The sequence below is a fragment of the Equus przewalskii genome, chromosome 8, assembly GCF_037783145.1.
Source record: "Equus przewalskii isolate Varuska chromosome 8, EquPr2, whole genome shotgun sequence".
NCBI lineage: Eukaryota > Metazoa > Chordata > Mammalia > Perissodactyla > Equidae > Equus > Equus przewalskii.
Genome location: NC_091838.1, coordinates 50,977,568 through 51,005,196, shown reverse-complemented (window position 1 = coordinate 51,005,196; position 27,629 = coordinate 50,977,568). Strand labels below are relative to the sequence as shown.

The following is a 27,629-nucleotide window of genomic DNA, read 5'->3' as shown; positions in this document are numbered from 1 at the left end:
CCTGAACCTGGAATTGAAGCCCACGTCCAGCTGAGCCCAAAGCCCCGGTCTTTTCCATTACTCTACACTGTCTTCAAGGGGAAATTGGCTTACAGAATTGGGAAATGCAGATGTCAAGTTTATACCTAATTGGTTTTGGTTTTGTCCTTACATTTAAAAAATTTATTTAAACATTATCATTTTGTTATTTTTTAAATCATTATTGAAAGAAAAACGTGCCGGGAATGGAAATGATCAAGAATGCATTAAATGGAAAGTAAATGTCCTCTACCTGCCTCAGCTCAGTCCTTGGAACTAGAGATTTTTAATCATATCTGTCTTTAGTTTTTTGGGTGGTTATCTCCAAAATTCTAAACCCTAATTTTGTAGGTAGTGACATAATTTTTAACAGTATCACTTGACTCTCAACTATGAAAAATGAGCAATTTAACTCATGTAAATCTTACCTCTCACCTGAGTTTTGCTAGTAATAATAGTCACTTCACACAATATACTTAAGTGTATGTGTTTTGGCTATTATTTTTAGTGGTATCTCTTCATTCTCTATTAGGCTGAAAATGAATTTAGACTCCCTGCATTACCCTCTCTCCTCCTCTTGACTTCTGTCAGCTGTATTATTATCTTTACCCGATCGGTGATTACAGCATTTTCAGTTGGTTCTGGAACTATGATTAGGTCTTCCATGTTTTGTTAGGTTAAGTCTAAAATTTAGAACTGTGAAAATGTAAGATTGTGGAAATAGTCTCTGTAGAAACAGTTAGTGAGAAGAGAACCTCAGAGAAATTTCTATCACTACCTTGGAGTACAAGCTAACGTTATTCCAATTAACTCTTGGAGCAGCAATTGCCAAGTGTCAAGGTCAAGTGGGTTTCCTTTCCCACACTCCAATAAGATTAAAAGCATGCCTTATTTTACTACATATTTAGACCATTATTGTCTTGTAAAATCTTTTTTCCCTTGGAATTTTTCCAATTAGCTCTTTTTAAAATAGGTTTAGAAAAGAAACATGTACCTTCTTTACCATATCATGAAGATTTTCCAGCTTCTTCATCCCACCTTCTATTGAGTGGAATCAGCTCATATTGAATGAGATCAGCTCTTCTTGCAGAGATTCTTTTTAGGAGAATCTTTCGACTTTCTGTTTTATTTTTGATGGTTACTTTCCATTTCTGCTGTAGAGATGTCATCCTAGGATTTTTCAGAGCATCCTAGGTGGGATATACTGTTTCTTGTTTCTCTATCTCCCTGTTTCTTGAATTATCTTGAAGATTCTCAGGTAATTTTTAAAGTAAGAGTTTTGGAAGGTAAATTTTCTGGTTCCTTATCTTCAGCTTTTTTGGCAACTTTAATGGGCATAGAATTCTAGGTTTGGAATTATTTCCTTCTGAATTACAAGGGTACCATTTCACTCTCTTCTGGCATCCAGTGTTACTGATGAACAGACACATGCCAATAAAATTCTTGTTCTTTGTTATTAACTTTTTTCACCGTCTGGAAGATTTCTATTTTTCCTCTTCATCTTAGAAGTCCAGAAATTTCATTCAGAATATGTTTAGCAGTACATCTTGTAAATGCCTTCATGTACAGAGGCCTGTTTCAACCTGAAGACTGATCTTTGATTCTGAAATTTTTTCTCCTATTGTTTCCTCTATGTTGATTTTCTCTGTTCCTTCTCCTGGAACACCCCCTGTCAGACCTTTTGATTAATCCTCCATGTCCTTTAACTATTTTCAACTTAAAAAAAACTGAAAGTTTTGCTCTGCATTTTAGAAAAGGTTTTTGTTTACTTCTTCTGCCCTTCTGATAAAGCTTTGTTTTGGTAGTGATATTTTTATTTCCAAGAAAAATTTCTTGCTCTCTGATAGCTATTTTTTTCCACAGTTACTTATTTTTTTTATTTTAATGGATTCATTATCTTCTTGATCTCTTTGAGAATACTAATGAAGATTTTTAACAACTTTTCTCTTTCTGGATTATCTCTGTTTCTTGCTGAGTCAATTTTTTGGTTTTTTAGCATCTTGGCCCTTCTTTTTGTGTTTGTTTTTTCTTCAAGTGTCTGGTGATCCTAGGCTGTCTGTATTCATGACTGGACAGTTCAGGAGATTAGAGGGGGAGCTGGAGTGGATTTCCTCTGCTGCTGTGCAGGTCTGTTTCCTGAGCAGGGCCTGGCCCCACATGAGAGCACTGGCTGTGAGCTTTGTGAATGTAAGTGGGGCATGGTCACTGGTAATCTTCAATTTCCGGTGGGGAGGCTTGACCCTGTAGCACCAACACCACCTTAGGAAGCTTTGTTCCCCAGGCAGAGGTGAGGATGGATGCCAACTGCCCCAAAGCATCCTCTTTTCCTCACTTTAACTGCTCTTTCCACCTGAGGAGGAATTTTTTTCTGATACTGTCTACTCCTTCGAGCTCAAGTGTAGTGCTCTCTACTTTCCTTTATTAGCTGTTGCCATCCCATCTGCTTTCTGTCTTCCTAAAATCTATCAAAACCTCTGGTCAGCCCTGGTTCCTCTTTCATTCTCAACGCCGCCTGGATGTTGTTCATCTTTCGTCTGTCTTCACTAGTGTTTAGATGTGAACTGAGAAGGAAGTGACTGGAATGCATGTCCAGTTCACCAACTTTCATTTGATCCTTAGGTTTCCCTTAATTCCCACCCTGATCCTTTCTTTTGGTATTCAGCACCTGCGATAGAAAGTAAAAAGCACGTTACAGGAAAAAGAATAAGACATTCATGTTCAAGCCATTAAAAACCGAGTTGCTTTTGACAGTTTGCAAGGAATTTCAATTTCATGCTTATTTTAAGTCTTAGTTAATCTAAGTTCAGTAACTAGAACTAGGTTAGTTTGCATCCTTCCTGTGAGAAGCCACTTTTGCAAAAATGAGGCAAGAGAATCAAAAGACTGTGCGTAGGATGTTACCCTTTTCTTTTAGAAGCAGAATCTGCCGCTCTTGCTGCATGCCCAAGTGTAAAGTGGGACAGACCAGTTGGAACTGTGTCTCATGTGGAAGTTCCAGTCTGCCCAGCCCAGACCTCTTTCAATCACCACAGTCTAGTCTTTGTCCAAATAGTTTACGTCTCCTGATGTGCCGTTGGCCTCAGTGACACTTTTTATTTTGGTTTGAGTAGCTTTGATTATACATCTTCCTCTTGCCACATATTGGCATGTGGAATTATTAATAGTCTTTTAAAAACATATATTGCTCACCTCTCCTCCTCACCTCCCAGTAGAACTTTCACACGCAAGGATATGGATTCACTATTTTTCTGGTACTTTGCTTAGAATGGTGGTGATTTCTCTCAGCAACTTATTTAATGCTCTAGTTGGTATATATCTGTTATAATTTGCTTCCCAATTATGACTGAAATTTTCAGAGCTTTTTTTTTTAGTTTCCAGCTTAACTTGTCCTAATAAAGTTCAACTCTATTTTTATATCCATATTCCTATCTTTAGGGTATAAATATGACTCATTTGAACTTATTGATAAATGTTTTCTTTATACTTTTCATAAAAAAACAAGTTATTGGACACCAAATAGAGGCTAGGCACTGTGCTCTTGACAGTAGTGTTGCAAAGTTGATTAAGATAATTTTGGTTCTCAAGTAGCTTACAGTGAACTGGGCTCCATTGTGGTTGGGTTTTTGTTTGTGTGATTTGGTTTCGTTTGAGTTTGGGTTTTCCTTATTGGAGAAAGCTCTATGTTCCAGGTTTATTGCTGTAAAATACAAACCTCTCTTGCAGAGAGGTTTTAGATGTCCTATTTTCCATTTTATTTAAACACTGGCCCCATATGTTCCTCTTGCATTTGGGGAATAAGGAGGAGAAGGGGCCACCCTGTGGCCATTCCTTTCCCATGTGGTCACACTGACCACTGCTTGTTAGTGCTGACTAAGAGTAAACCAAATCTCCTTTACATGAGTATGATGACCTGATGCTTGGTGATCAGTGCTGTTCCTAAGAAAGGGTTAATGTGTGGCTGAGTCAAGGTGGATTTTAGTCTCAGGATTTCCTTTTTCTTTCTTGTACGTGATCATCTGAACACCCCGTTTCTCCTTTAAATTTAGAATAAGAAGCTTCACCTTCTAATTGCAAAGCAGTTGAAAACTGGCCATGCAAAAACATTTTTTAAAGTAGAATGGTGTAGCCATAAGGAAACTAACATTTGTGGACCATAGTAGTTTGCTGGGGCTGCTGTAACAAAGTACCCCAGACTAGGTGGCTTGAACAACAGAAATTTATTTTCTCACAATTCTGGAGTCTGGAATCCGAGATGAAAGTGTTTTCAGGGTTGTTCGTTCGGGGGCAGCGAAGGAAGGCTGCGTTCCAGGCCTCTCTCCTGAGTTTGTAGATGACCGGCTTCTCCCTGTGTCTTCCCTCCGTGTGTATCTGTGTCCAAATCGCCTCTTCTTCTAAGGACCCCAGGCATATGGGGTCAGGGCCCACCCCAATGACCTCACTTTAACTTAATTACCTCTATAGAAGACCCTGTCTCCAGATACAGTCACATTCTGAGCTACTAGGGGTTAGGACTTTAATGTTTGAATTTTGGCAAGGGACACAATTCAGCCCATAACACGAAGTGACTCCAGAGTCCCAGGAAGATGCTAGGAACTTCCGCATACATTAATTTATTTGATCTTCACAAAATTGCCACACTAGAGGGATGTTATGATTCCATTTCATGATGAGAAAAACTGAGACTAAGAGCAAGGACTCATCCTGCACAAGGTCACCAACTAAAAAGTAGTAAAATCAAGATTTGAATCTAAATCTTTATAATCTATTCTGTTATGCTGTTTCTGTGTATTTTCTTTCTCAGTTATCTTCTTCCTTTGTAAATGTAATATCTTGAATTGAAACAGAGCCCAGGAAGGTTCTACTCTATCCTTCTAGCTAGGAAAAATTACTTTTATAAATATGTTTGGCTTTCTGTTGGGCAGCCAGTTGTTCCACTCCCGGGCACCTGGGTCAGCTTGTCCGCATCTTTCACCCTTCTCTAACAGATCCTGTGACTCGGTTAACTGCTGCTCCCAAATCCGGACAAGGTTTTAACATCCTCTCTATCACTTTCATCTAATAAGCTAGATGTCTGGTTGGGGGAGTTTGGATTGGTTTGATGTGCTTCATTATTTTGAAATCTTTAGAATCTCTCCAAGGGCAAAACTCTTTTAAATGAGAGATTGCATCATAAGTGCAGAGTCCTTTTTGGTTTTGAGCGAAAGGATGGAGAAAGAAGGAGGGAACGTGTATGGGTGGACAGGGTACAGTGTAATGTGAATCTTGCTGAGACAGTGAGAGGAGATTAATGATGAAGATGTACTATCTCCCAAGAGTTGCTGAAGCCATCTGGTCTCAAATGGAGTCAGGAGAGTATCAGACGAGGATGGAGACAGCACTTTTCATTACTAACCTGTTCAGCATAGTAAGTGAAACTGGAAAATTGCTCACCCACATCCACAAATAGCTTGTGGTTGACTTAAACATTTAAAAATACATGATCTTTACCAAGAAATGAAAAATAACACTTTTCCTAGTAACATAGTGCATACGTATGATATGATACCAGAGTACGAAGATTCTAATTCTAGCGTACTACTTGCTACCCATGTGTCTTGGGCAAATTAGTTAGTCTCATTGAGCGTCGGTTCGATCTGGCAAACCAGCAGGAAGGTTGTCGTGCAGGTCAAATGAGATATGACCTTCAAGCAATATTTGCAAACTATATAGAGTGCTATACTTTTTTTTTTTGAGGAAGATTAGCCCTGAGCTAACATCTGCTGCCAATCCTCCTCTTTTTGCTGAGGAAGACTGGCCCTGAGCTAACATCTGTGCTCATCTTCCTCTACTTTACATGGGGGATGCCTACCACAGCATGGCTTGCCAAACGGTACCATGTCTGCAACCAGGATCCGAACTGACAACCCGGGGCTGCCGAAGCATAACGTGCAAACTTAACTGCTGCGCCACCAGGCTGGCCCCTAGGGGGCTATACTTTTGTTAGCTATTTCTATCATTACTTTTTCTGATCCAAATCTAACAGAACCCACAATTATGCTGAATTATCCAGTTTGATTCTCCAACTTATGGATTATCCAGACTCCTTGTTTTCCTTCCCATTTTTACTCTTGCATGCTGTTTAATTCTTTGAAAATGTCTTAGAACCATTGTGAAATAGAGGGAAGAGCACTTAGGAATTTCTACTTTTTCTTTTTCTTTTTCATATTTACAGATGCTTAATGAGGAGACAGTTGAAAATAGCCCAGTTAAGGAAGAGCTTGTTGTGTATACCAAAAAAGTGGCCTGTCACATTTTAAAAACACTAAGGCCTTCTGAGGAAATTACCTGTCATCTGGTTTCGAAACAGTCCTGCCAGACTCCTGGTAGATGCTGACACTTTTAATTTTTCCTGAGAGCTATTAAAATTGTAGAACTTTGGAACTGTATTCCCGTAGCACCTTGATGGGCCAGATGATTGAGTAGAACATGTGATAAGAATCTTTCCTCTGTGATGAAGCACCATGGAAAATCCTGAGTTGGCAGTTTGTAAAGTGATTGCGGATCAAGTCTTTCTCATTGTCCAAGCATCTGTAAGAAGTTCCCTTGGAATAGGAAGGTCTCTTCATACCTGCAAATAAAATATTGTGTCCATCCTGTTATCTATCTAGTAAATAGTACATTGTCTCTTAGTTCACGTTAAAAATGATTGCTTCTTGTTCTACACACCACAACAAGATGGTAACAGTATTTCCTCTTTTCTAGGACTAGGACCCTAAGAAACAGGAGGGGGATGGGGTTCATGTAGGGTGAGTGCCTCATGAAAGAGAAGGATCTTAGCAGTGGCAAAGTCCGTGGGGGATGAATTTTATTGAGCACAGTCTGATCCTTCGTTACTTAAGAAGTTTAGTTTCTTAGGCTTCAATAAGCCTTGCTTTCATAGTTTTTCAAATTCCTAGGTGTGCTGGAGGAAAGTGGCCAGTCTGGGGAAGAAATGATCTGTGAGATAATAGGGTGCTACATTCCAATTTAATATGACTCAGACATCTGGTGGCCATCCACGGTCAGCACTCTCTGAGGAAACCAGTTAATTTCAGTTATATATCAGGATTTTAACTAAAATCTGGCATCTGATTAACCAGAGTGAACTAATTTTGTATGCCAGCATCTCTTTTCTGTGCACTCCCCTTTATGACTGCGTGGATACGATCAAGTTGATGCCAGTGAATCTGTTATTCTGACAAATGCTAATCAGAGATAGGATTCTGATTTTAAATTCAAATTCACTGTGCACTATTAACTTTTCTAACATTGTGTGCTTTTGATGGCCTCATTTGCATGATTTTTTAAATATGCATTTCTGGCTACAATTTTATTATCTGCATGTTCTTTTATTTAATATAAGTTTTTAGACTTTTATTTTCTTAAGAGTGTGAAAAGATTATCAATCTGTTTGCAACAAAGATATATCATGGTTGAACTCCATATGACCATATGATAATTGTCATCAGGGTACTATAGGATAGAAGATAGGACCACTGGAATTCAAATGCCTGCATTCAAATCCTCCTCTTCTGCTCCTTCTATTTTGAGTGCATGTAATGTAACTGTAGAGAAGTTATTTAACCCCATAAGCTTTATCCTCATCTTTTAATGGAGATAATAACAGCCTTTACTAGATAGGGTTTTTGAGAAGATTCTATTAGAATGGCACATGTATCAGCCAACTGTCTCTAGGTTATGCTGCAGTAACAAATGGATCTAAAATATCAATGGCTTTCAACTACAGAGATCTATTTCTCCTTGATATACATGTCCATCATGGGCTGGCTCTGTGTCTGCTCCATATTCTCTTCATTCTGAGACACAACTGAAGGAATAGTCTCTATCAGTCTCATGACAGAGGGAAAATGGGGATGGCAGAGCTCTTTGTGGTTTCAACAACTCCTGCTTGGAAGCAGACATGTCACTTCCATTCATATTTAATTGGCCAAAGTAAGTCATGTGGCCAAGTCTAACCTCAGTGAGTGAGTACAATCATCTACCACAACATGCAATGCACATTGACTGGAACTCAGTCAACAGTTTTGATTTTTAAATCCTGTTCATAAAGGTAAATTATAGTTTGGGATTGGTGTTCTCCTTTGCTAGGACCAAGAACACTAACATTTATTTGTTTGTCAAATGGTTCTCTTAAGAACAAATTAAGGCACTGAATGCTTCCTTTGAACTTTCCAGGGAAGGTGGTCTACGGAGAACCCATAGCGGCAAGTCTCGGCACCGATGGTACTCACTACTGGAATAAAGAATGGCACCACGCAGCCCACTATGTTATGGGTCCACCCCTGCGACCGGACCCTTCAACGCCTGACTTCCTCATGAATCTATTGGCTAAGTAATTATTTAGCAGATGATTGTGAAGTGTTTTGTCAAAATAAGATGTTTTACGAGTCTCGGGTTTGAGTGTAGGAGATCTTGTCCTACCATCTGGACCTTCCATTGACCTCCTGTTCTACTTGACTTATTCTGTTCTATTCCTCTTCCTCTTCTCTTCTCCTTCACCTGACAGGCCCTGGGAGACCCTCATCTGGAGACCAAAAAGCATTCGCTTAATTATTTTATGATATGGTGTCAAACGTTCCCTAGACACAGAGAAATCAGATAGTTTCTCCTGAAATTTTACTCCTTTCTGATTTTCTCCTTTTCTTTTCTATCTGTTATTGCCTAGGGCCAGGTCTCTTCATTACGCCTTATTTTTATCATTCAGAATATTCTTATATTTTTTTCCATGCTGATGTAACCTGGGAACCATATGTGCCTGTTGTGTAGGTACCACTGGTTATGATGTAGGGCAGAGCCACTGCAGGGGTGCAAGGCAAAATCCTGCCCTCGAGTAGATTATCCTCATGAAAGACCATCCAAACTATTTTCAGAGATTATGATCATTTTTCTTGAGAATTACGCCATTTGTGGACATTTTGACACTCTCATTCACAGATGCTCAGATCCACGTTAAAGAGCTTTTCCAAACAGACTGTACAAGATATCACCTGCCCTTTCCTTTCAGCCTCTTTCCTCCTTCACACTTCTACATCCCTGAGATTATTTACAAGTTAAAGGATTCCTCTTGCTGGTGATGTCAATATCTTCAGCCAATGTCACATCTCCGCTCATCCCAATGTTGCCCTTTGGCTGCCTCTGTTCATGTGGCTCACCATGGTGCAACTTTGTGTAGTACTCTACTCAAGAGGAATTTTCACTTACATTATTGCCAGTGATCCTGAAATAATCACCATCAAGTAATATAATTATCAATTTCTGGATGAGAAACTGAGCATTGGACAAGCTCATAATCACAGAACCAGTAAGTGATGGAGCTGAGCCTAGAACCTATCACCATGCTTCTTGTAAGAGTAGCATTCTCCAAAAGTACTTCCCAGAATAGAGATGGAGGTGGGTGAAATATGTACTTGGAAAAAGCTACTCATTCTCCATTGCAGTTTTCTGACTTTCAGGCGAGAAGGGGAACAGGAGATTAGGAAAGGTTATGGTAGTTTCCTCCTGACGTATTCTATCTACACACCCCCATCACTTTCGTGTGTTTTTCTTTTAGTGGTGATCTAACCACAACAGGGACTGACCACTGCACTTTCAACACCTGCCAGAAAGCTCTTGGAAAGGATGATTTTACTAAGATTCCCAATGGAGTGAATGGTGTTGAAGACCGGATGTCAGTAATATGGGAAAAAGGCGTGGTGAGTTTCACAGGATCCAGGCTGTTTGGCCTAATTCTTCAGCCAGGATCTAGCCCATTTTAGGACCAGAGTACCACAAACCTTCATAGAGAAGCTTTTTGATTGTTTTTATTAGAGTGGAGACTGGGAAGGCAACACCATCACCGCCATCACCCGTCCTCCAGGATCCTATCAGCAAAGAAATAATTTCTTTCTCTGCATAGTTTAGTTTAGAAGATGCATTGCGTCATTTTGCAGACAGTAGGAGATGAATTTAAATTGAGTACCCAAAGTATTATTCTTGACGTCTTTGAAATGTTTTGGTCCTTCTACTTGATTTCTCATGTTCTTGAATCCCAGTTCTTCATGTGTCACTGGTGTAAATACTTGGAGTAATTGAAAATATATGAAGGATTTTTATTATGTTCATGCCTCCTTTTCACAAAATCTTTGTAGTTGTCCCTTTTTAAGAACGCTTGGATATCATATTTTAAAAACTTCTGTATGAGGTCACATAAATAATAATCTGAAGTCTAGAAAAAGACTCTCTATGATTTAAAATTTTCTCCCTGAAAATGGAGAATTGAATGGTTAAATATTCGTATTTTAACCTGTCCAGCCAGTGGGCATGTGTAGCTGCAAAGATCAGCACCTGGAGACTTGCCCAGTTAGACCTGAGGTCTCCAATGACATGCCATTCTCACCCATCTCTGAGAAACCCTCCCTTAGATGACACATTAATCACATCTCACATCTCAGAATCCCCTACATGTACTACTCACTTCTAACTCTAATTATTTACCAGGTCTTGTCAATTTTATTTGCAAAATCCCTCCTTATTTCCTTTTCTTGTCTCCCACTGTAGTCTGAGGGCCATCTCTCATTTGGACCATTGCAGTAGTCTTACTCTGCTGTTACCTCTGCCTCCAGTCTCTCGTTTGCTACAATCTATTCTGTACTCCAGGACTGGAGTCACCTTTCAAAAACAAAGATCTAGGGGCTGGCCCTGTGGCCAAGTGGTTAAGTTCCTGTGCTCCACTTCATGGGCCTGGGGTTTTGCCGGGAGGGATCCTAGGTGCAGACATGGCACTGCTCGTCAGGCCATGCTGAGGTGGCGTCCCACATAGCTCAATCAGAGGCACTCACAACTAGAATATACAACTATATACTGGGGGACTTTGGGGAGAAGAAAAAAAAAAGAAGAAAAAGAAGATTGGCAACAGTTGTTAGCTCAAGTGCCAGTCTTTACAAAAAACAAAAAACGAAGATCTGTTCATACTGCTTTCCTCTCTAAAACCCTTTAACTTTCTCCATTACTTGCAGAATATTTGAACAATCAATTGACATGTAACAGTTTTCAAAGTATCTCTATAGCCCTGTCTTCTGCTAATCATCCTCTTCACCTCCTTTCCTCTACCCTAACTCTAAGTATCCCAGATGACTTCTCTTCTCTTTCTCTTTGCTTAGATTTTCTTGATGACAGTCCAGCTTTTCTTTCTGAACTTGTGTTATTATAATGAGTATCTTCATTACAGCAGGTTTTCATAATATATAAAGTATATGAATGGCTTTAAAGTAATCAAATATTTCTTAATAACATACAGGAAACTATGTTATTTTCTGAAACTTAATGTGGTTTACTTATGGGAATATTACTTTCAGGGTGTGGCTCTTAATCACTTTTTGAGACAGGGATCCTTTGATAATTAAGTAAACCTTAAGGATGCTGTTGTCGTATAAATGTACATAGGGATAGACTCTCAACATTTTTTTGTGTGTGTGAGGAAGATTTGCCGTGAGCTAACATCTGTGCCCATCTTCCTACAATTTGTACATTGGATGCCTCCACAGCATGGCTGATGAGTGCAATGGGTCTGCACCCAGGATCCAAACCCATGAACCCACGCTGCTGAATCAGCGCTTGTAAAACTTTAACCACTTGGCCACAGGGCGGGCCCCAACTCTCAGCATTTAAAAAAAAATCATTTTAGAGGGATTACATCCCTCCAGAGTTTGTCCATATTAAAATCTCTTGCAATAGACTGTCCATGATTGTTGGTTCATGTAAATTTCAATAGCACAAAATTGAACCTCTTGAGTTGATTTTTCCTCTTTCTGAAAGCAACATTACCCAATTTAAAGGTCTATCTCATTTTAACTCTATAAAATTCCATCTAATGTCTCCATGATCATCTCATAAATCTCGTCTGCAATAAATAAGCCAGATGATAAATGTAGTAGTAAACTTTAAACAAGAATTGAAAATGCTATTGCCAACATTTAGCTGTTGTCCGGGTGATTCTGGGAAGGGTGGGAAAAATTAGTGGGGGTGTTTTTTTAAGCTGATAGGTTTTTGACAGTTTATCTTTAGGCTTCCATATGGTACCCCATCATCCTCATCATTATCACTATGATTGTTTAAGATTTATCAGCATCCACAGCTGTGTTCAGCTTCACAGTGAAAGAAATCAGGTGCAGTACTATTCGGCTCTAAGAGATACAAGTCTTGTACTTTTATTGATAGGAGATTTTCTAGTATTTGATCATTAGAACAAATACATTTTCTTCCTTGAATGGTTTTGCAGCATAATGGTAAAATGGATGAAAACCAATTTGTGGCAGTTACCAGCACAAATGCAGCTAAAATCTTTAATCTCTATCCAAGAAAAGGAAGAATAGCTGTGGGATCAGATGCTGACATTGTGATTTGGGACCCAAAAGCCACAAGGTAAGTCTAACATCTTGTATTCCTTGGCTTCCTCGTGGAGAAAAAGCACTAAATTGCAAAGAAATTATTCATTGGCCTTAATCAGCCATTTCTTATTAGGTGATTTTTTTAGCCATGCTCAGGTATTTTGAGCCTGTGCACAAGGTAAAGTTTTTGATGTACAAATATTCCTTTGTTTTCCTCGGCATAAAGGATGCAAAATTTGTGTTGCGTACCATTCCCTGGAAATGGATATGTGTATAAAACCAACGTGAATTTACCAGTTCAGTGCTTGGCCAATGCCTGAGTTCACATGGAGGAAAGGTACAGAGCAGTGAAGAAAATAAAAGGCTCGGTTTGAAAAGGGCTGAATTAAAAACTCGAAATAATTACAGCCTTTTTAAACCTTTCAGATAGAGAAATTTCAGCACAAAGAATGTCATTTTTAGTTAGCCAAATTTTCCAGTTGAGTTCCTCTTGAGCCTATCATTCCCAGTAGACTTCAGCCTTTTGTTTCCAATTTCCATAATTCTATGTTAATATTGCAGGTTTGGCAAGTTCCACTAACTCAGGAAAGCATTCAATAGAGGCTGAAACTCTGTTAGCTTCTCCTTACAGGATGTTAACACAGACAACACCTGCATCCTGATTTGTGTTTTTCTATAAACTGTGCAGTTTTAATAGTGAAAGTCCTACACACTTTGACACTGTGTGTGTGTGCAAGCATACATGTGTAAACAGGGGTGCAATGTACCTTCTATCTTCATTGAATAGGCATTTATTTTCAAAGTCTCTTAGGTTTTTCATTGTAGTAAGCAAAAGTCTATAGTTTCTTGGGAGTGGTGTTGTCATGAAGACCCGGTTTCAGTTGAAGTTCTCCTGGGCTACCCTCTGGGCAGAAGAAGACCATTCGAGAAGCAATAGGCTACCATTGCTATGAGCTTAAAACAAACCCCACATATTCCCTCAGAAATACTTGCCTTTTTGAGCTTGACACTCTCTTCTGGGCACGCGCTGTCCCAGCTCAGGGACCAGTTCACATAGTTGGCCGTCCCTGGTCATTGCAAATAGCCTTTAAAACCTGTATCACCTCGTCTTTGTTTATGATCCCTGCAATGCAGTAAACGGTGGTATGAACATCTTATTTACATAAATGGCCTAAGATACCAACAAGGCACAACTCAGGGCCTTTGCTATTATGTTAACAAGAAACTGTTGCCCACTTAAGGACTAAATACCTGGTTGTCACACGGTCTAGACCCCCCCTCCCTGCATAAGATGTGAAGACAAGTAAAACCAAATGCAGGCAGCTTCTCTCCTAGGCTAGAAAAATTGTCCTTGGGAAGACAATGGAAAAAAATTGCTTGGTCTGGATTGGTCTGTGGATGGATCGAGTGTCCTGTGTTTCCAGAGCTCCTGATGTTTTAAATATCACTCTGCCAGGGCTGTTGAATGCCGAGCAGGGCCCCATCCAGGCTCATCTCCATTGTAATTCAAACAATTTAAGCTGTGCCAAGGTTTGGGTCTTTTGGAATAACTTGTGGCTTAGGAGATCATGACAATCAGAATACCTAGAAAATTTCACAAAGGAGAAAACTATCATGTGGAAGAAATATTTGTGAAAAATGGTGTTTTTGAAGCATAGCATCTGGGAGAGTCATAATAATGATAATAATTAGTAATAATTTGCATTTGCACAGCTCTTAGTGGTTTTTAAAAATTCTTTGGTATTTAAAAGGTGACTTACGAGGTGAGACAAACGGGACCAGCTTACAGCGATGGGGAAACTTTAGCACAACAGCGTCTGTGACGGTTTGATACAAGAATGCTGATCCAGTGTCTGACTTTGCAAACTTGCACGCTTTTCATGAGATTCAGTAGCGTACTATCTCCCGACATCAAAGAGAGCACTTTATGTTATACTTGATTGTTCATATTCCCTCTTTCTTCCCATCAAGTGGGCTAGTGACTAAAAGCTTTTTTGGATTTGATTCTATTCTCTACTATTCCTTTTCCAAGGTGAGGGAGAAATGAAAATACTCTATTGAGTGATGTGACTATCCAGTCTAACTCCTAATAATGTGGGGAGCTGGCGGAGCCCATCGCTGTGTTTCCTCTTTTTAACCCTGCACTGGGTATCTCCAGCGGCACCCAGCCTACGAGTCTCCTCGGCTGTTTTCATTTCTGAGGACGACGCCAGCTGAGGCGTAAAGCATCGTCCTCCTCAGATAACTGGACAAAGAGAAATGACCCGAACCTAAGGTGGTGAATAATTCACTTCCTTTATTTACCACATATATTCTTGCTTGGAGGCTATTTATAGGCTGTGATTATGTCTCTTTGAGTCATGTGTTTAGACTGTATAAATTTAGACCACTTTCTCACAAGTTTAGCTACTGATTTCTATAACATTGTTTTGTCCTTCCTTTCCTGTTCACTTGTTTCAGAATAGCACATAATGATCCAGATGTTTAATTTTTCTTTTTTTTTAAACATCTATATATTACCTGCTTAATTTCCCTCATTTCTAGTCTAAGAATAACTAACTTAAGGTCATGCTAAAGAGCCTCTGTGCTTTTAGGTTTCTTTCTGCTCTTTCTCTCATCAGTTCTTTACTATTTCTTATATAATATCTATCCTTCACTTTATAACAGTAATGATAACAGAAAATTAGATATTTACCTTTTCATATTTGTCTCTTTGGGGTAAAGATACACATTGGCATTAATTATTAGCACTCAGTCTTCTTTATCTACGTCTGCTTATTGTGCACACCCCGACGCCGGGTGTAATGGAAACCTGCACAGCCCGAGAGCCTGATGTGCAGGTTCTGGTTCTGGCTCCATCAGTATCAGACTGGGGGACTTAGGCAGATCATTTAAGGTCTCTGAATATCCACCTTCTCATATGTAAAATAAGATTATTAATAATTGTTGTACCTACGTCATAAGGTTTTTGTTAGAATCACATGATAATATACATGAAAATGCTTTGTCAACTAAGAAAGTGTTACGTGAAGACAGGATGTAGGTTATTATGGTTGCTTTTTATTTGTCTAGCTTGGCTGGTGTCATTCTTTGCAGTGCATTTTCACTTTCAGGTCTTCTCAGCTGTTTGCCTCGTAGTGACCGGGGGGCCGAAGAGCCACAGAGTTCCACTTCTCTGACCCTCAGATTCTTTTAAAAAACTGGAGACCTTTTTGTTTTTCTTTTCTGTTTTTACTAACTTTTTGAAAAATGGAGAAACGTTATCTTTACTTGGCAAGATATATTGAAATGATACAGCTCCCTTTGGATTTCTTTGACTTAGTCTGCCTCTTGCCTCTCCAACCCTTTAATTTAAGAATTTTCTCTAAGCCACCAGCAGAATTTTTTGCACTATCATTATTCATCTTTTTCAACGTGAAAATTGCAGAATGTGGGAAAGAGGAAAGGAGGGGCAGTTGAAGAGGAGGCTTCGTAGAATAAGGATTTTAGAAGAATATTTGAACAAGGAGAAAGTGTGTTTATCATGGTTCATATTAAAAGCCGGAGAATTCTGCAGAAACCGTGTGCTGATTCCTTATCTAGGTCGATCATAGCACCGCCTTTCTCTATTCTTGCTTTTTACGAGACAGTTGCTAATCCAGGTTGGCCGTTCTTGACCAGAATTTATGCTAATGACCTCAACTAGGACTTTTCTGATGTGCAACAATATTTTTAGCCTTCTCTAAGTGTCCATACATCATCCACGGCTTCCCACTGTCCTTAGACACTACCCCGCCACTGTCACAGCCGGCCTCATCTCCCCTTGCAGACTGAGTTCTATTGTCTACTGCACAATACTGTACCACAGTCTTTATTCACTGTCTTTCTCCCTCATTAACATTCTTCAAGTCTAATCCCATTTTTTATTTTTATTTCAGGAAAGTTTTAGATTTATCGAAAAGTTGCCAGCATAGTACAGTGTTCTCATATACCCCACACTCAGTTCCCATTATTACTATCTTACATTACTGTGGTACCTTTGTTACAATGAATGAACCAATGCTTATATGTTATTATTAACTACAGTCCATACTTTATTCAGGTTTTCTTATTTTTTACCTAATGTTCTTTTTCTGTTCCAGGATCCCATCCAGCATCTCATCCGGGATACCACATTACATTTAGTCATCACATTTCCTTAGGCAACTCTGATCTGTGAGCGTTTCTCTGACTTTCTTTGTTTTTGATGACCTTGACAGTTCTGAGGGGCACTAGCCAGGCATTTTGTAGAACATCCCTCTGTTATTATTTTTCTGGTGTTTTTCTCATTGTTAGCCAGGGGTTGTGGGTTTAGGGAGGAAGATCACAGAGGTAAAGTACCATTTTCATCCCATCCTTTCAAGGGTACATGCTAGCCATGTGACTTGTCACTGCGGATGTTGACCTGGATCAGCTGGCTGGCTAGAGTTTGTTGGGTTTCTCCAACGTACAGTTACTCATTTCCTCCCCTTTCCATGTTGTAATGTTAGAAGGAAGTCACTTTGCATAGCCCACACTTAAGGAGTGGGGAATTATGCTCTAGATTTATGTTTTAATTGATTCTGTATCCCTAGGGCCTGGCCCAGTTCAGCACAGAGTAGAAGCACAATAAATGTTAAACAGGTGAGTGAGGAGGATACAGCCTTCCACACTGCATGGAAGGCTGATGTCATCAAGAAATGGCATGAACTGTATTATATACTGGAAAGTTGCTCAGAAAGTAAATATTAAACGTTTTCAACACAAAAGGAAATGGTAATTATGTGACTTGATAGAGGTGTTAGCTAACACTACGATGGTAATCATTTTCCAATATGTAAGTGTATCAAATCAACACTTTGCACACCCTAATCTTACACAATGTTATATGTCAATTATATCTCCGTAAAGCTGGGGAAAAATAAAGAAATGGCATAAAGGAAAACTGGAAAGATTTTACTCAGCAATAATTGCGATGAGAGGAAAAGTAAGAAGAATAGCATTCCCTCACCTCATGCTTTTAACTTATTGCAAGTTATCAGTAAATGTTGGTTGAAAGGATGAACGAGTACAGATAAGCCAAGTAGAAAAGAATAAAGATAAATCCAAGGCAAGGAGGAGGAACTGCGGGTCTGAATTCCTTTGTGTCCCCTTCATTTCTGAGGTTGGGGAGCAATGAGCTTGTTGAGCAGCTCTTCTAGAGAAGATGGAGCTAAAGGAGAGCAGCTTTCCTGTGCTCCTTCCTTCCCACGCTCGCTCAGCCCAGGAGCAGCGCTGTGAGCCAGGCGTGAGGTCAACTTTGTACAAGATCCAGGTCTTGCCTTTAGGTAGTGGACAGTGCAGGGAGAGAGATGAGATATAAAGTCAAATAGTCTCAATCTAAGGAATATGTTAAGAATATAACATGAATGGTAGAAGCAAGATGCCATTGATGTCCAAGGAAGAAAGATCATTCTTGCCTTAGTGCAGTCCTCAGCATAGGACCACATTAGAGAGGAGAGCAAGTGAGACGTGTGGCCCTGACAACGTGGAGGTGAGGTCAGTGGAGGCAGTCATGGGAGGATCTGGGAGGAAGCAGTTAGGGCTCAGGATTACATGAGTGAAAGAACAGATTCACACTGTGGAAGGGAGTGGAAAGGTGAGGAGGTCATGGGCTGCCCCTCTCCAGTTTTAATTTTGTTTATTACAGATGAGAGCAATTTTAAACAGAGCTCATCTAGTTGGGAAGCATTGTTTAATCGAATGAATAAATGGATATATCCATAGGCATTTTTTTTCTTGCAGATATTCCCTTTTGTTTTACCTATATGATTTAATATTAACTGAAGACTGGTGATGTGAAGCCTTTCTGTCTGACCACACCATTAGAGGTTGCCCAAAATTTTCCTTGGAAATTTCCTGAAAGGTTTTAGCAAAAACAATTGCTCAGCAGATGACTTCGTATCCAAATGAGATCAATGCGCATTTCACCCCAGACCCTGAAGGGGGCGCCCACAGCCCACACTGAGATAGGGGCCCCGGAGAGGCCAGTGGAGCTGCTGGTTATGCAAGAACAAGCCAGCCTCTGGAGAATGGATGCATTTGCTAATGATTTTTGGCTTCGTGGTACATAGATGTTTTCATTTTTTGTTGTTGTTCTCATTACTTATTGATGGCATGTAGAAGTGAGTATGCTTGCAACAGCATCTGTAACCTTAAAAATGAACTGCATTGAAGTAATGAGGGTGACCGGGGGATGAAGAGCAGTGCAGCCAGGCTTTTTTTCTTTTAAACCTGTAAAAGTCCGAATGATTCCAGGGTGAGGAATCTGACATGCGGTGATGGACAGTGAGAGAGAATTGGGAGTGCGAGACTGCAGAGAAGGCTTGGACATTCTAATGAAAGATTACCTGAGACGTTCCCAGCCTGTAAAAAGTTCCCGCAGAAATCAGCTGCAGTAGCCGCTCTGTGTCGTTGCACAATAAGAACAAACTGCATTTGGTGCTTATGGAGCATTCACCTTTTTCAGAAGTAAAAAGGGTCTGCTGGATTCAGCTTGACGGCTCACTGAGCCAGTGTCTATTGCTTATGACAGAGGTATGTGTCCTAACGCTTCACTACTTGGGGCAAAGCTTCAAATTTAAGGACACATTCCCTATCGAAATGTGTGGCCCATTCCGTAGAATATCTTAGAGACAGGGGGAAGAAATCTAGAGTATGATTTTCATGCGGTACCAAGACAAAATCTTGTGGTGTCATATGGTCAGGACAGAGATGGGTCAAATTGGCCAACTTGTTAGAAATTCTGTTAGAGAGGATGGAATGTAAGTTGCTTGCAAGCCCACAGCAGCAGCAGTAACTCATGTTCTGGCCATTTAAGACTGTCCTATGAGTTTCAGTTCTTTGGTATTCATTAAACAGCACTTCGTTACTATGGCAACTGTCCTTTTCCAGTATTTATGAGCTACAGGGTATCTCCCAGAATCTCAAGCACACAAACACGCAGCTACCACATTGTGTGCACTGGAACATTTAATGAAGACTTCTGGCTGGACTGTGTTCTGCAGAGCAGGCATATTCTGCTCACAGTTATTTTCGTTTATTATTTTTTAGCTCAATTATAGCAGGCTTTGACCTTGACTACACCATTCTTGAAGGCATTGTGCCATCTTTCCTGCTTAATTTTCTTCCCTTTCTCATTGAAGATAGAGATAAATGAATTTAACTTTATATTCAGTGAAGAGTAATGACTCGAAGCTCATGAAAGTGCCCCTCTGAATTGTAGAGGGGCCTCATGTGTGAAAGAAAGCAGGGGAAGAATGACTGTTTCATCCTTGCGTAGTGGGGTTTGTGGGGTGTGGGGAAAAAGAAGAAATGAGGAGGAAGGTGCCCTTTGGCAAACAGTGATGCTTATGGCTTGTTATTATAGCTACATTATCAGTGACTATTTCAAAGGAGCTACTGGTCATTTTCCCTTGAAGTTGGACATTGTGTATCCTTTGACTAATTTGTACACTGTAATCTTCCTTCTCCTCAAAAGAAGCATATGCGCACGCATGTACTCACTCACCCTCACACACATGCACATAAGCACAGCAGCCACGTTTCTGCTTATATAAGTCCGTCAGCCTGAAGCCTCTGCTTTTAATGCCTGGATCTAAGAGTGTTTATAATTAACTTCTCCTCTAATCCCCAAAGCCACACTCTTGCAGTGTACACTGTGGGGAGAGGGGGTGGCAGACCCAGGCCTGGTACCAGGTGCGTAGGTGGAAATGAGGAAGATTTATGCCATGACCTTTCACTGTGCTGTCTTGCATATGTTCGTGGAGGCAGCCTGGTGTCAGGGCCTCTGCTTTAAGGGTATCCAGGTTATATTTTTGCATAGCTTCAGGGGCACCTTTCACATAGCAGTTACCATAGATTTATATAGTATTTAGGACAATGTTCTGGCAAATGATAGCAGAGTATCTTGAGAATAAGTGTCTTTTGCTAATCCACACAAAATCCAACCTGCCATCCGGGCCACTGCGGGCAGGAGCAGAACCATAGTGTAAAGAGAAAGCCTTTGGGCTAAATTCCTGCTCTGCCACTTACTAACTAGGTGTGACCTTGGGAAGGGTACTACTTAATTGTTCTGAATTTCAGTTTCTTTACTCGTAAAACAGGGATGATGATGAATTTATTTCATAGCATTGCTGTAAGTCTTTAAGATAGTGTTCAAGGAATGCTTGGTGCATAATTAATGTTCAGTAGTACTTGGCATGCAGCAGGTGCTCAGTTAGTAGTAGGAGGTGGTCAGTGGCAGTAGGTGACCAATTTATCAAATAAGTGGGAGCTATTATTAGCTATAGTTGTGATTCAGAAGTCCTTGCAGTAATGACTTAATTAAGGCAGGACCAACAGTACTAGAATTATATTTCATAATAAAGCTCCATCTCCCATCATTCTTTCACCAAGAATGACTCAAACTGAGAAGCTTGGATGGATTCTTTTTGGCTAAGATAAGCTGATTAAATCAGAACTTTTAAATGCCCCCAGAACTGACTCCTTTGAAAAATTATTTGTGGTGAAACTGTTCCAACAAACCACCTAAGATTCATTTTGTGGCCTTCAGAAGACATTTGCTTTAAAAAAAGTTTTGGACTCTGCATGGAAAACAGCTAGCTTTGCTGACTCCATATGGGTAAAATTTTAACCACTATTTATTCCAGGCTGTTTACTTAAACGTGTTCTTATGCAACTGAACCTTGCAAGTGAACTAGAAATGATTTCCAGGGACTTTACTACTAATAGCTGCAATCTTTTTGCAAATTATAAAAGAAAAGCAGCTTAGGAATAGATCGCAGTAACCCATTCTATCATTGATCAGTTGCCTTGGCCAGAGTAAGCACAGATTTTAAGCATTAGGATTTTGGCAAAAAACAAACACCCAGGGCGGTGGGTGTGTGAAAGGCATGGGCTTTTCTAACTAAGCACCTGCTACCTTTTTTCTTCCTCCCTAACATACATATTTCCCTGTCTTTGGCATTGCTCGTCTTATTTACAGCTGTATCCCTACGTTCCAAAACAGTGCCAGGTCCCTATGGGAACTCAATTATCATTTGCTGAGTGAATAAAACAGATACTAATAGTCTTGAGCCGGTGAACAAACGTGTGATTTAAAAATTTTGATTGTGCTTTGTTTGCTCCTGGAACTGGTTCAGTAACCAAGATTTACATTTTTTCCCTTTGAATTAAAAAATAAGAGAGAATTCTTGACACTTCTGCCTTCTTCTTCCCCAAAGCAATGCATGAGAAAGACGCGTTCCAGAGTCAAGGGCCAGTAGCATCGCCAGACCTCGCCATGAAGATGGCTTAAGCCAGGTTGGATCTTTTGTGGATCCAATAACTCTGTTTTTTGGCCTCAGACTCTCTCCTAATTCTGGCCAGTTATCTTAAAATCATGGGCCCTTGGTTATGGAGGAAACAGATGATGGAGTGAAAATGGATCAAAGGAAATTTAATATCAGTACCAGAAGGAATCCCAGGTCCTTATATTCTTCATAAGAAGCAAAGAGCCATGGCTTCCTGGAAATGCGTTGAGAGAAGGCACCGGTGAAAGCACACCTTCCCTTCCAGAGAGGATCACGGCAGAAGTCTCTTTGGAGGCAGTGAGGGACTTAGAGAAGGGCAGTCTTTTTTAATGGCCTGGACAAAACTCCAAAAAACTGAATTTAAGCTAGCTTACCTTTTTTTTTTTTAAAAGAGCAGAAGTTTCTTAAAGTATGTGCCTGGGCCAGCAGCAGCAGCACCATCTAGGAATTTATTAGAAATGCAAATTCTCAGCTGCCACCCCAGACCTGCCACCTCAGAAGCTCTGAGCTGGGAGCTCAATGATCTGTGTTTCAACAAGCCCTTCCAGGGGATTCTGATGCACACTCAAGTTTGAGAACCACTGGTTTAGTTATAGACCTAGATAAGACTTTGGAACTCCTAAAGTCCAGAGTTCTCCATAGCCTTGCTTGATTACTGCCAGTTTTAGGGAACTTACTATCTAACCAAACAGTTCAGTCTTTTCTGGGATGGCTGTATTGTCTGGATATTCTTCCTTTGGTTGCACCAAAATTTACCTCCTTCCCACTCCTAACATGTTTGGCCTCTGGAGCTATGCAGAAAATATGTACGCTCTCATATGACAGTCCTTTGATTCACTCAAACATTTGAAGAAAGTCGTTGGCCCCCAATGAGCCATCCCATCACCAGAGAAACATCCTCAGATACCTCAAGGGAGCCTTGGCTCCCTGATCAGCAGAATCTCAGTGTCCTGACCTCTCTTCTGCTCCCCCTGCTCTTGACACACACTTGTGCACATCCTACGAAGGTGTGAGTCCCACAACTGGACGCAATTCTGCCTGTACACCACCAGAGCAGGAACATGGGAGGCTGGGAAGTTTTATAACTACATGTAGAACTTTGCGTTTCCTTTATTACATTTTCTAAGAGGCACCTTGTGAAATCACTGTTTGTAGGTTAAGACAGTGAAATGTGAGCGACTGCATGAGGTTCTAATATCTTATCACGTTAGTTTAGTCAATAAATTAAACTTGTATTGGGTCTTCTTCTCTGATGTTTATGTTAAGATGATTAGGATTATGCTAAGTGGTTGCTTTTCTATATCACACTTTTAGGTCCACTTGAGTAGACAGTAATTTACATTGTCTACAATTTTTAAAAGATGCAATATTTAATGTGAACAAAAGGTACAAAGAATAACACAGTTAATACTTGTGTAGCAATCTTCCCAAACCCATCTCCTTGCTTTCCCCCAACAACTACTGTGCATCCTGGGTTTGATGTTTATTAGTCCCGTGTATTTCTCTCTATTTGTACTATATATAGACACACTCCCAAGTCATCTGTGCCTATATCTATCTGTCTAGCTCTCCATCTATCATCTATCTTTTCACACATATATAAAATTTTGTGTTTTTAGCTTTATATGAATTGGACTTTCTCAGTATCATGTTTGTGGGACTTATCCATGTTGAAATGATTATTTTGTTCATTTTCATTCATTCATTTTCACTGCTGTATAGTTTTCTATTTATGAATATAGCATAATTTATTATATATTCTTTTGCTGGTAGACATTTATATTGTTTCCAATCTTTCACTATTTCAGACACTATGTACATGTTTGTATACTTGTGGGAGAGTCCTCTAGAACATCCATCTAGTCCTTGATTTGTTTTATACCAAATGCTGTCAGTTTTTTCCCAGTGGAAACATGTAAAATTGCTTGATTTTTATAATTAATTTATAATTAATGAAAACCTTTCCACTTGTCTCTATTACATTTTATCTTGTCTCACATTCCTTTATTCAGACATTAAAAAAAATCATATTTTGGGACCTTGCCATGTGCCAGAGACCACACTAGGTGGCTGAAGACAAAAGTGAATACGGCATAAGCCACTCTTTACCCGGGGCGGCAAGGGCAGGGCTAGTAGAGAGGTGTGGCTTTTGCTTTTGGCTCTGGTCATTGGTTTTTAGATTGTGAGTCTGACATTCGCGGTATTAGCTCTCACTGCCAGAGAGAGACGGGATGTGGAGCTGGGATGTGGAGCTGGGATGTGGGTGGGAGGAAGTGGAGTTAGATGACTCAGGCTCAGGACCCCTTCCCATCCCCCAAGGGGTGTCTGCAAATATTCACCTCTAGACCTGGGTCTGTACCTATTTTGTTCTAATTGCATACCCGATCTTTGAATTATAGATTATGGGGACCCACCCAGGACACGTGTGCACAGACATATAACTGTTTCCCTGTTAATCAGGGTTTCTGGTTACGGCCGCACAGATTTTGCACAAACACACATGTTGGCCTTTGATTTCCCAACTTTCATCACATATAAGCTGAGATTAAAGAATAGACGTATATAGGTTCGTACAGAGCTGTGAGCTGCGTGTGCTGAGTGAGCTGCCGTGGATCCAAGGTCAACACTTCCTCACTGTGCTGCGGGGCAGCAGACTGCATGCTCCGTCCTCAGTGACAAGTGTGCACTTGGCCGGCGCGGGGCACGAGTCCCTGCAAATCATCCGGCATCCTGGATGTCACTTCCCAGCGGGTCCTGCTGGCAGTGGGATTCTCTGGACACCAGAGGGCAGTGACTTTTTCATTTAAAAGATTTCCTGTGCCTGCGGATCACCTACTCAGCGCCCTCCCGGTGGAGTGGCCTGTGCACACCAGAGCGAGCCTGGGAAGGAGAGTCAGGGTACATTAGGTTTATTTTGCAGCTGCAGCTGGAGTCGCATTAAACCTATTGCCTAATTTCCTTTGTCTAACATGATTTCTCTTTGGCTGGGAGGCAAATGGATCAATATTGTTTTTTATGCTGAAATGATGTTGCCTGAAGGAAATTTTCCATCAGTTCACTATGCCTGCCTTCGGTCCTGTAATTGGGGCTGTGCGCTTCTGGGCCACCGGGGGCCTCTCCAGCTGTGTACATGGGGCTGCCATCTGTGCGGAGCCCACTGAAAGCATCCTTCTGGAGGGGGTCCAGCAGGCTGCCCCTCTCAGGGCAGAGCTTGGCATTCGTGCTGGGGCTTTTTGCACAGGTTTTTCTGTCCATACTCTAATACAGACAACTTTGTTTTATTTTATTTTTTTCTTTCCCGTGAAGCCTTCTTCTCTATACCTTCTTCTGTATTTGGAATGCTCTCTGCCTCTCCAAAATTTCTTAAAGGTGGTTTCTTTACATTTTTGTTGTAATGTTTTCTTCCTGTCTTACCCTCACTCCACCCCCACAGTGATTCTGCCCTTTTCTTATCCCCAGAGGAGAGAAATGTTCATAATTTGCTCTTGGTTCTGTTTTCCTACCAGGCATTTAAGGACAGCTAAGATTCTGGAGGCAGAATAATGGGAAGGCAATTTACCCACAAGAAAAGAAATTGGAGCATTTATCTGTGCAGGAAGGTGTCTGAATTCCTCACACAGTGGCAGGAGGAAGACAGTATTAATCAGTTATCTATAAACATATATTTGTTGCATGCTCACTCTGTAGAAGAAATGTATAAGAAACTGCGTTACTGAGTGCTGTGGGGGACATAAATATGAGGTGTAACACCTGCCATCAGAGAGGCTGCATTCTGGTTGGACAGACAGGATATAAACACGGGAAAGGATAAATAACTCTTGGAAGAAAAAAATAGTAACAGTTCCACACATCAGTACAAGAGATGGGGAGGGTCTCATGTGACTGACTCCTTGACAAATGAGTGGTCCAAATAATTGTCCTGAGCTGAGCTCATCAAGACTTCACAGAAGTCTAGGGTGGGCTTGCAAAAGGGCTTTGAATTAACTGGATCCTTGGGGGTGGCTCTGGATAAGTAGGCAGGGGGCAGTAAAGCCATCCAGATGGAGAAGTCGGGAAAATGAGAAAGATACATTGAAGGGGCAATCAAGAGACTGGAAAGCCTGGAGCAGAGGGATCAGGATAGCAGGCACTTGGAGATAAGATTAGTCCTGGCCAGACTGCCAAGTCTTTGAATGTTAGTTTAAGTGTAGAAGATTTTCTGTTAGCTAGCATGAGCTATGGAATGTCTTTGCGTTTGAATTTATCTAAATCTGTGCTTCCCAATCTTTGAGTGGCACAAGTAGAAAATGATGTTATTTGGAGAGTGCACGGCAGTAAAGAGAAGGGGATTTGGAGCCTGAGAGGAGAATGTAGCGTACCCAGCTTGTCCTGGTTTGCCTGGAACTTGCCCGGTTTTAGCAGCTAAAGTCCCATGTCCAGACAAATCCTTCAATCTAAGCCTACACCAGGACTGCTTGTCACCTGGGATGATGCTTTTGGTCAAAGGTGACTAGTCAAGGGGCTCTCCCCACACCTGGTCACCCTGCGGTCTGAGAGTTTTGGTCTTGCACCTGGGCTCATCAGTTGGCACACTTTGATTAAATGGTGTGTTAGGACGATGAGGGTGCAGGATGCACTGGAGGCAGGGACAGTGGTTAGGAGGCTGTGAGTGGAGCCCGGCTTGAGGGGATAAGGACTCAGACAAGCTAATGGCATGGAAAATGAAAAAAGAGGAGTTGATTCAAGAGATTGTTTTTTTTTCTCCTGGGAAGGAAAATCCTCCGTGACAGCTTGGTGAAAGATTGGAAATTGAGTGAAGCAGAGGAGTCAGAAGCAGCTTGCAAACAACTGCACCTGTGTTCACTGATGACCCAGCATTTATTGAGTGCCAACTGGGTGCAATACACTGCACTCAGAGTTGACAGAAAAATATCTTCCCTTAACTTAGGATCTAATTGGACAGATAAAAAACCACTCCAAATAACTGTAATATAAGGTAAAAGATCAGGATGTGTGGCCCAGCTAAGGGGCATGGGACTTAGAGCTGGACTGGGTCACTGGATTCAACCCCAACTGTGCCTATACTAGCTGTCTATACTAACTGCCTTGGGCAAGTTACTCCCCTCTCCGAGGCTCAGTTTCCTCTCAGTAAGATGTAGGTATGCTAATAATAGTGCCAACTTCTGAGGGTCATTGGAAGGAGATGACACCTTCAACATGGTGCATGGCACATAGTAAAACTCCAGGAAAATTAATATCATTATTTATCATTATCATGCACAAAATGATATGACACTGGAGATTTATAAACTAGCAGGGAGATAGCAAAGTAAATGACTTTTATAAGGTGGGATCCTAGAGAAAAAGCCTTGATAAATCAACCGTAGTCCCTGAACTCCAGTTTGCTTTGTCAATCATAGTTTCACATCTGTTTATACACATCCTCTTCCGCCCATGTGCCTTGTAATTGGCGTGCCAACGGGGCACAATCGTAGCTGCAGTTTCGGTGGAATGCTCCTTCGACATTACATCACACGGGGACATTAAAACATTTTTGGGCATGTGACAGCGTGTGACTGTGGTTCCAGGAAAGGCTCTCTATATTATTTCTTTGTGTTATGTCCTTCATCTAGGTTTCATAGTAATGGGTTAACTTTTACAGTTTTTTAAATTTTTTGCTATTTTAAGTCCAAATTTCTGATCATTTCCATTGGATGGCTACTAAAAGTGGAATCACTGTGTGAAAGCATGTGCACATTTAAGGGCTCTCTGCATATGTGGACACCACCTCTTGGTTCCTTACCAGCTCTGGGCACAATCTTTTCTTTTTCCCTTGACTTTTGTTACTTTTGTAGGTACAAATTGTTACCTTTCAGCTATAAATTGCATATATTTGAGC

At 40.7% G+C, this 27,629-nt stretch overlaps 1 protein-coding gene across 3 annotated transcripts in view; it reads left to right on the top strand.

Annotated features, from left to right (window-relative positions):
• Positions 1–27,629, top strand: part of DPYS (dihydropyrimidinase) — a 76,393-nt gene that overhangs the window by 23,813 nt on the left and 24,951 nt on the right. For all 3 annotated transcript variants that reach the window (XM_070630796.1, XM_070630797.1, XM_070630795.1), the window contains exons 5-7: positions 8,233–8,389; positions 9,608–9,749; positions 12,314–12,456. In XM_070630796.1, coding sequence (XP_070486897.1) covers positions 8,233–8,389; positions 9,608–9,749; positions 12,314–12,456 — 442 coding nt within the window. The remainder of the gene's footprint in view (positions 1–8,232; positions 8,390–9,607; positions 9,750–12,313; positions 12,457–27,629) is intronic.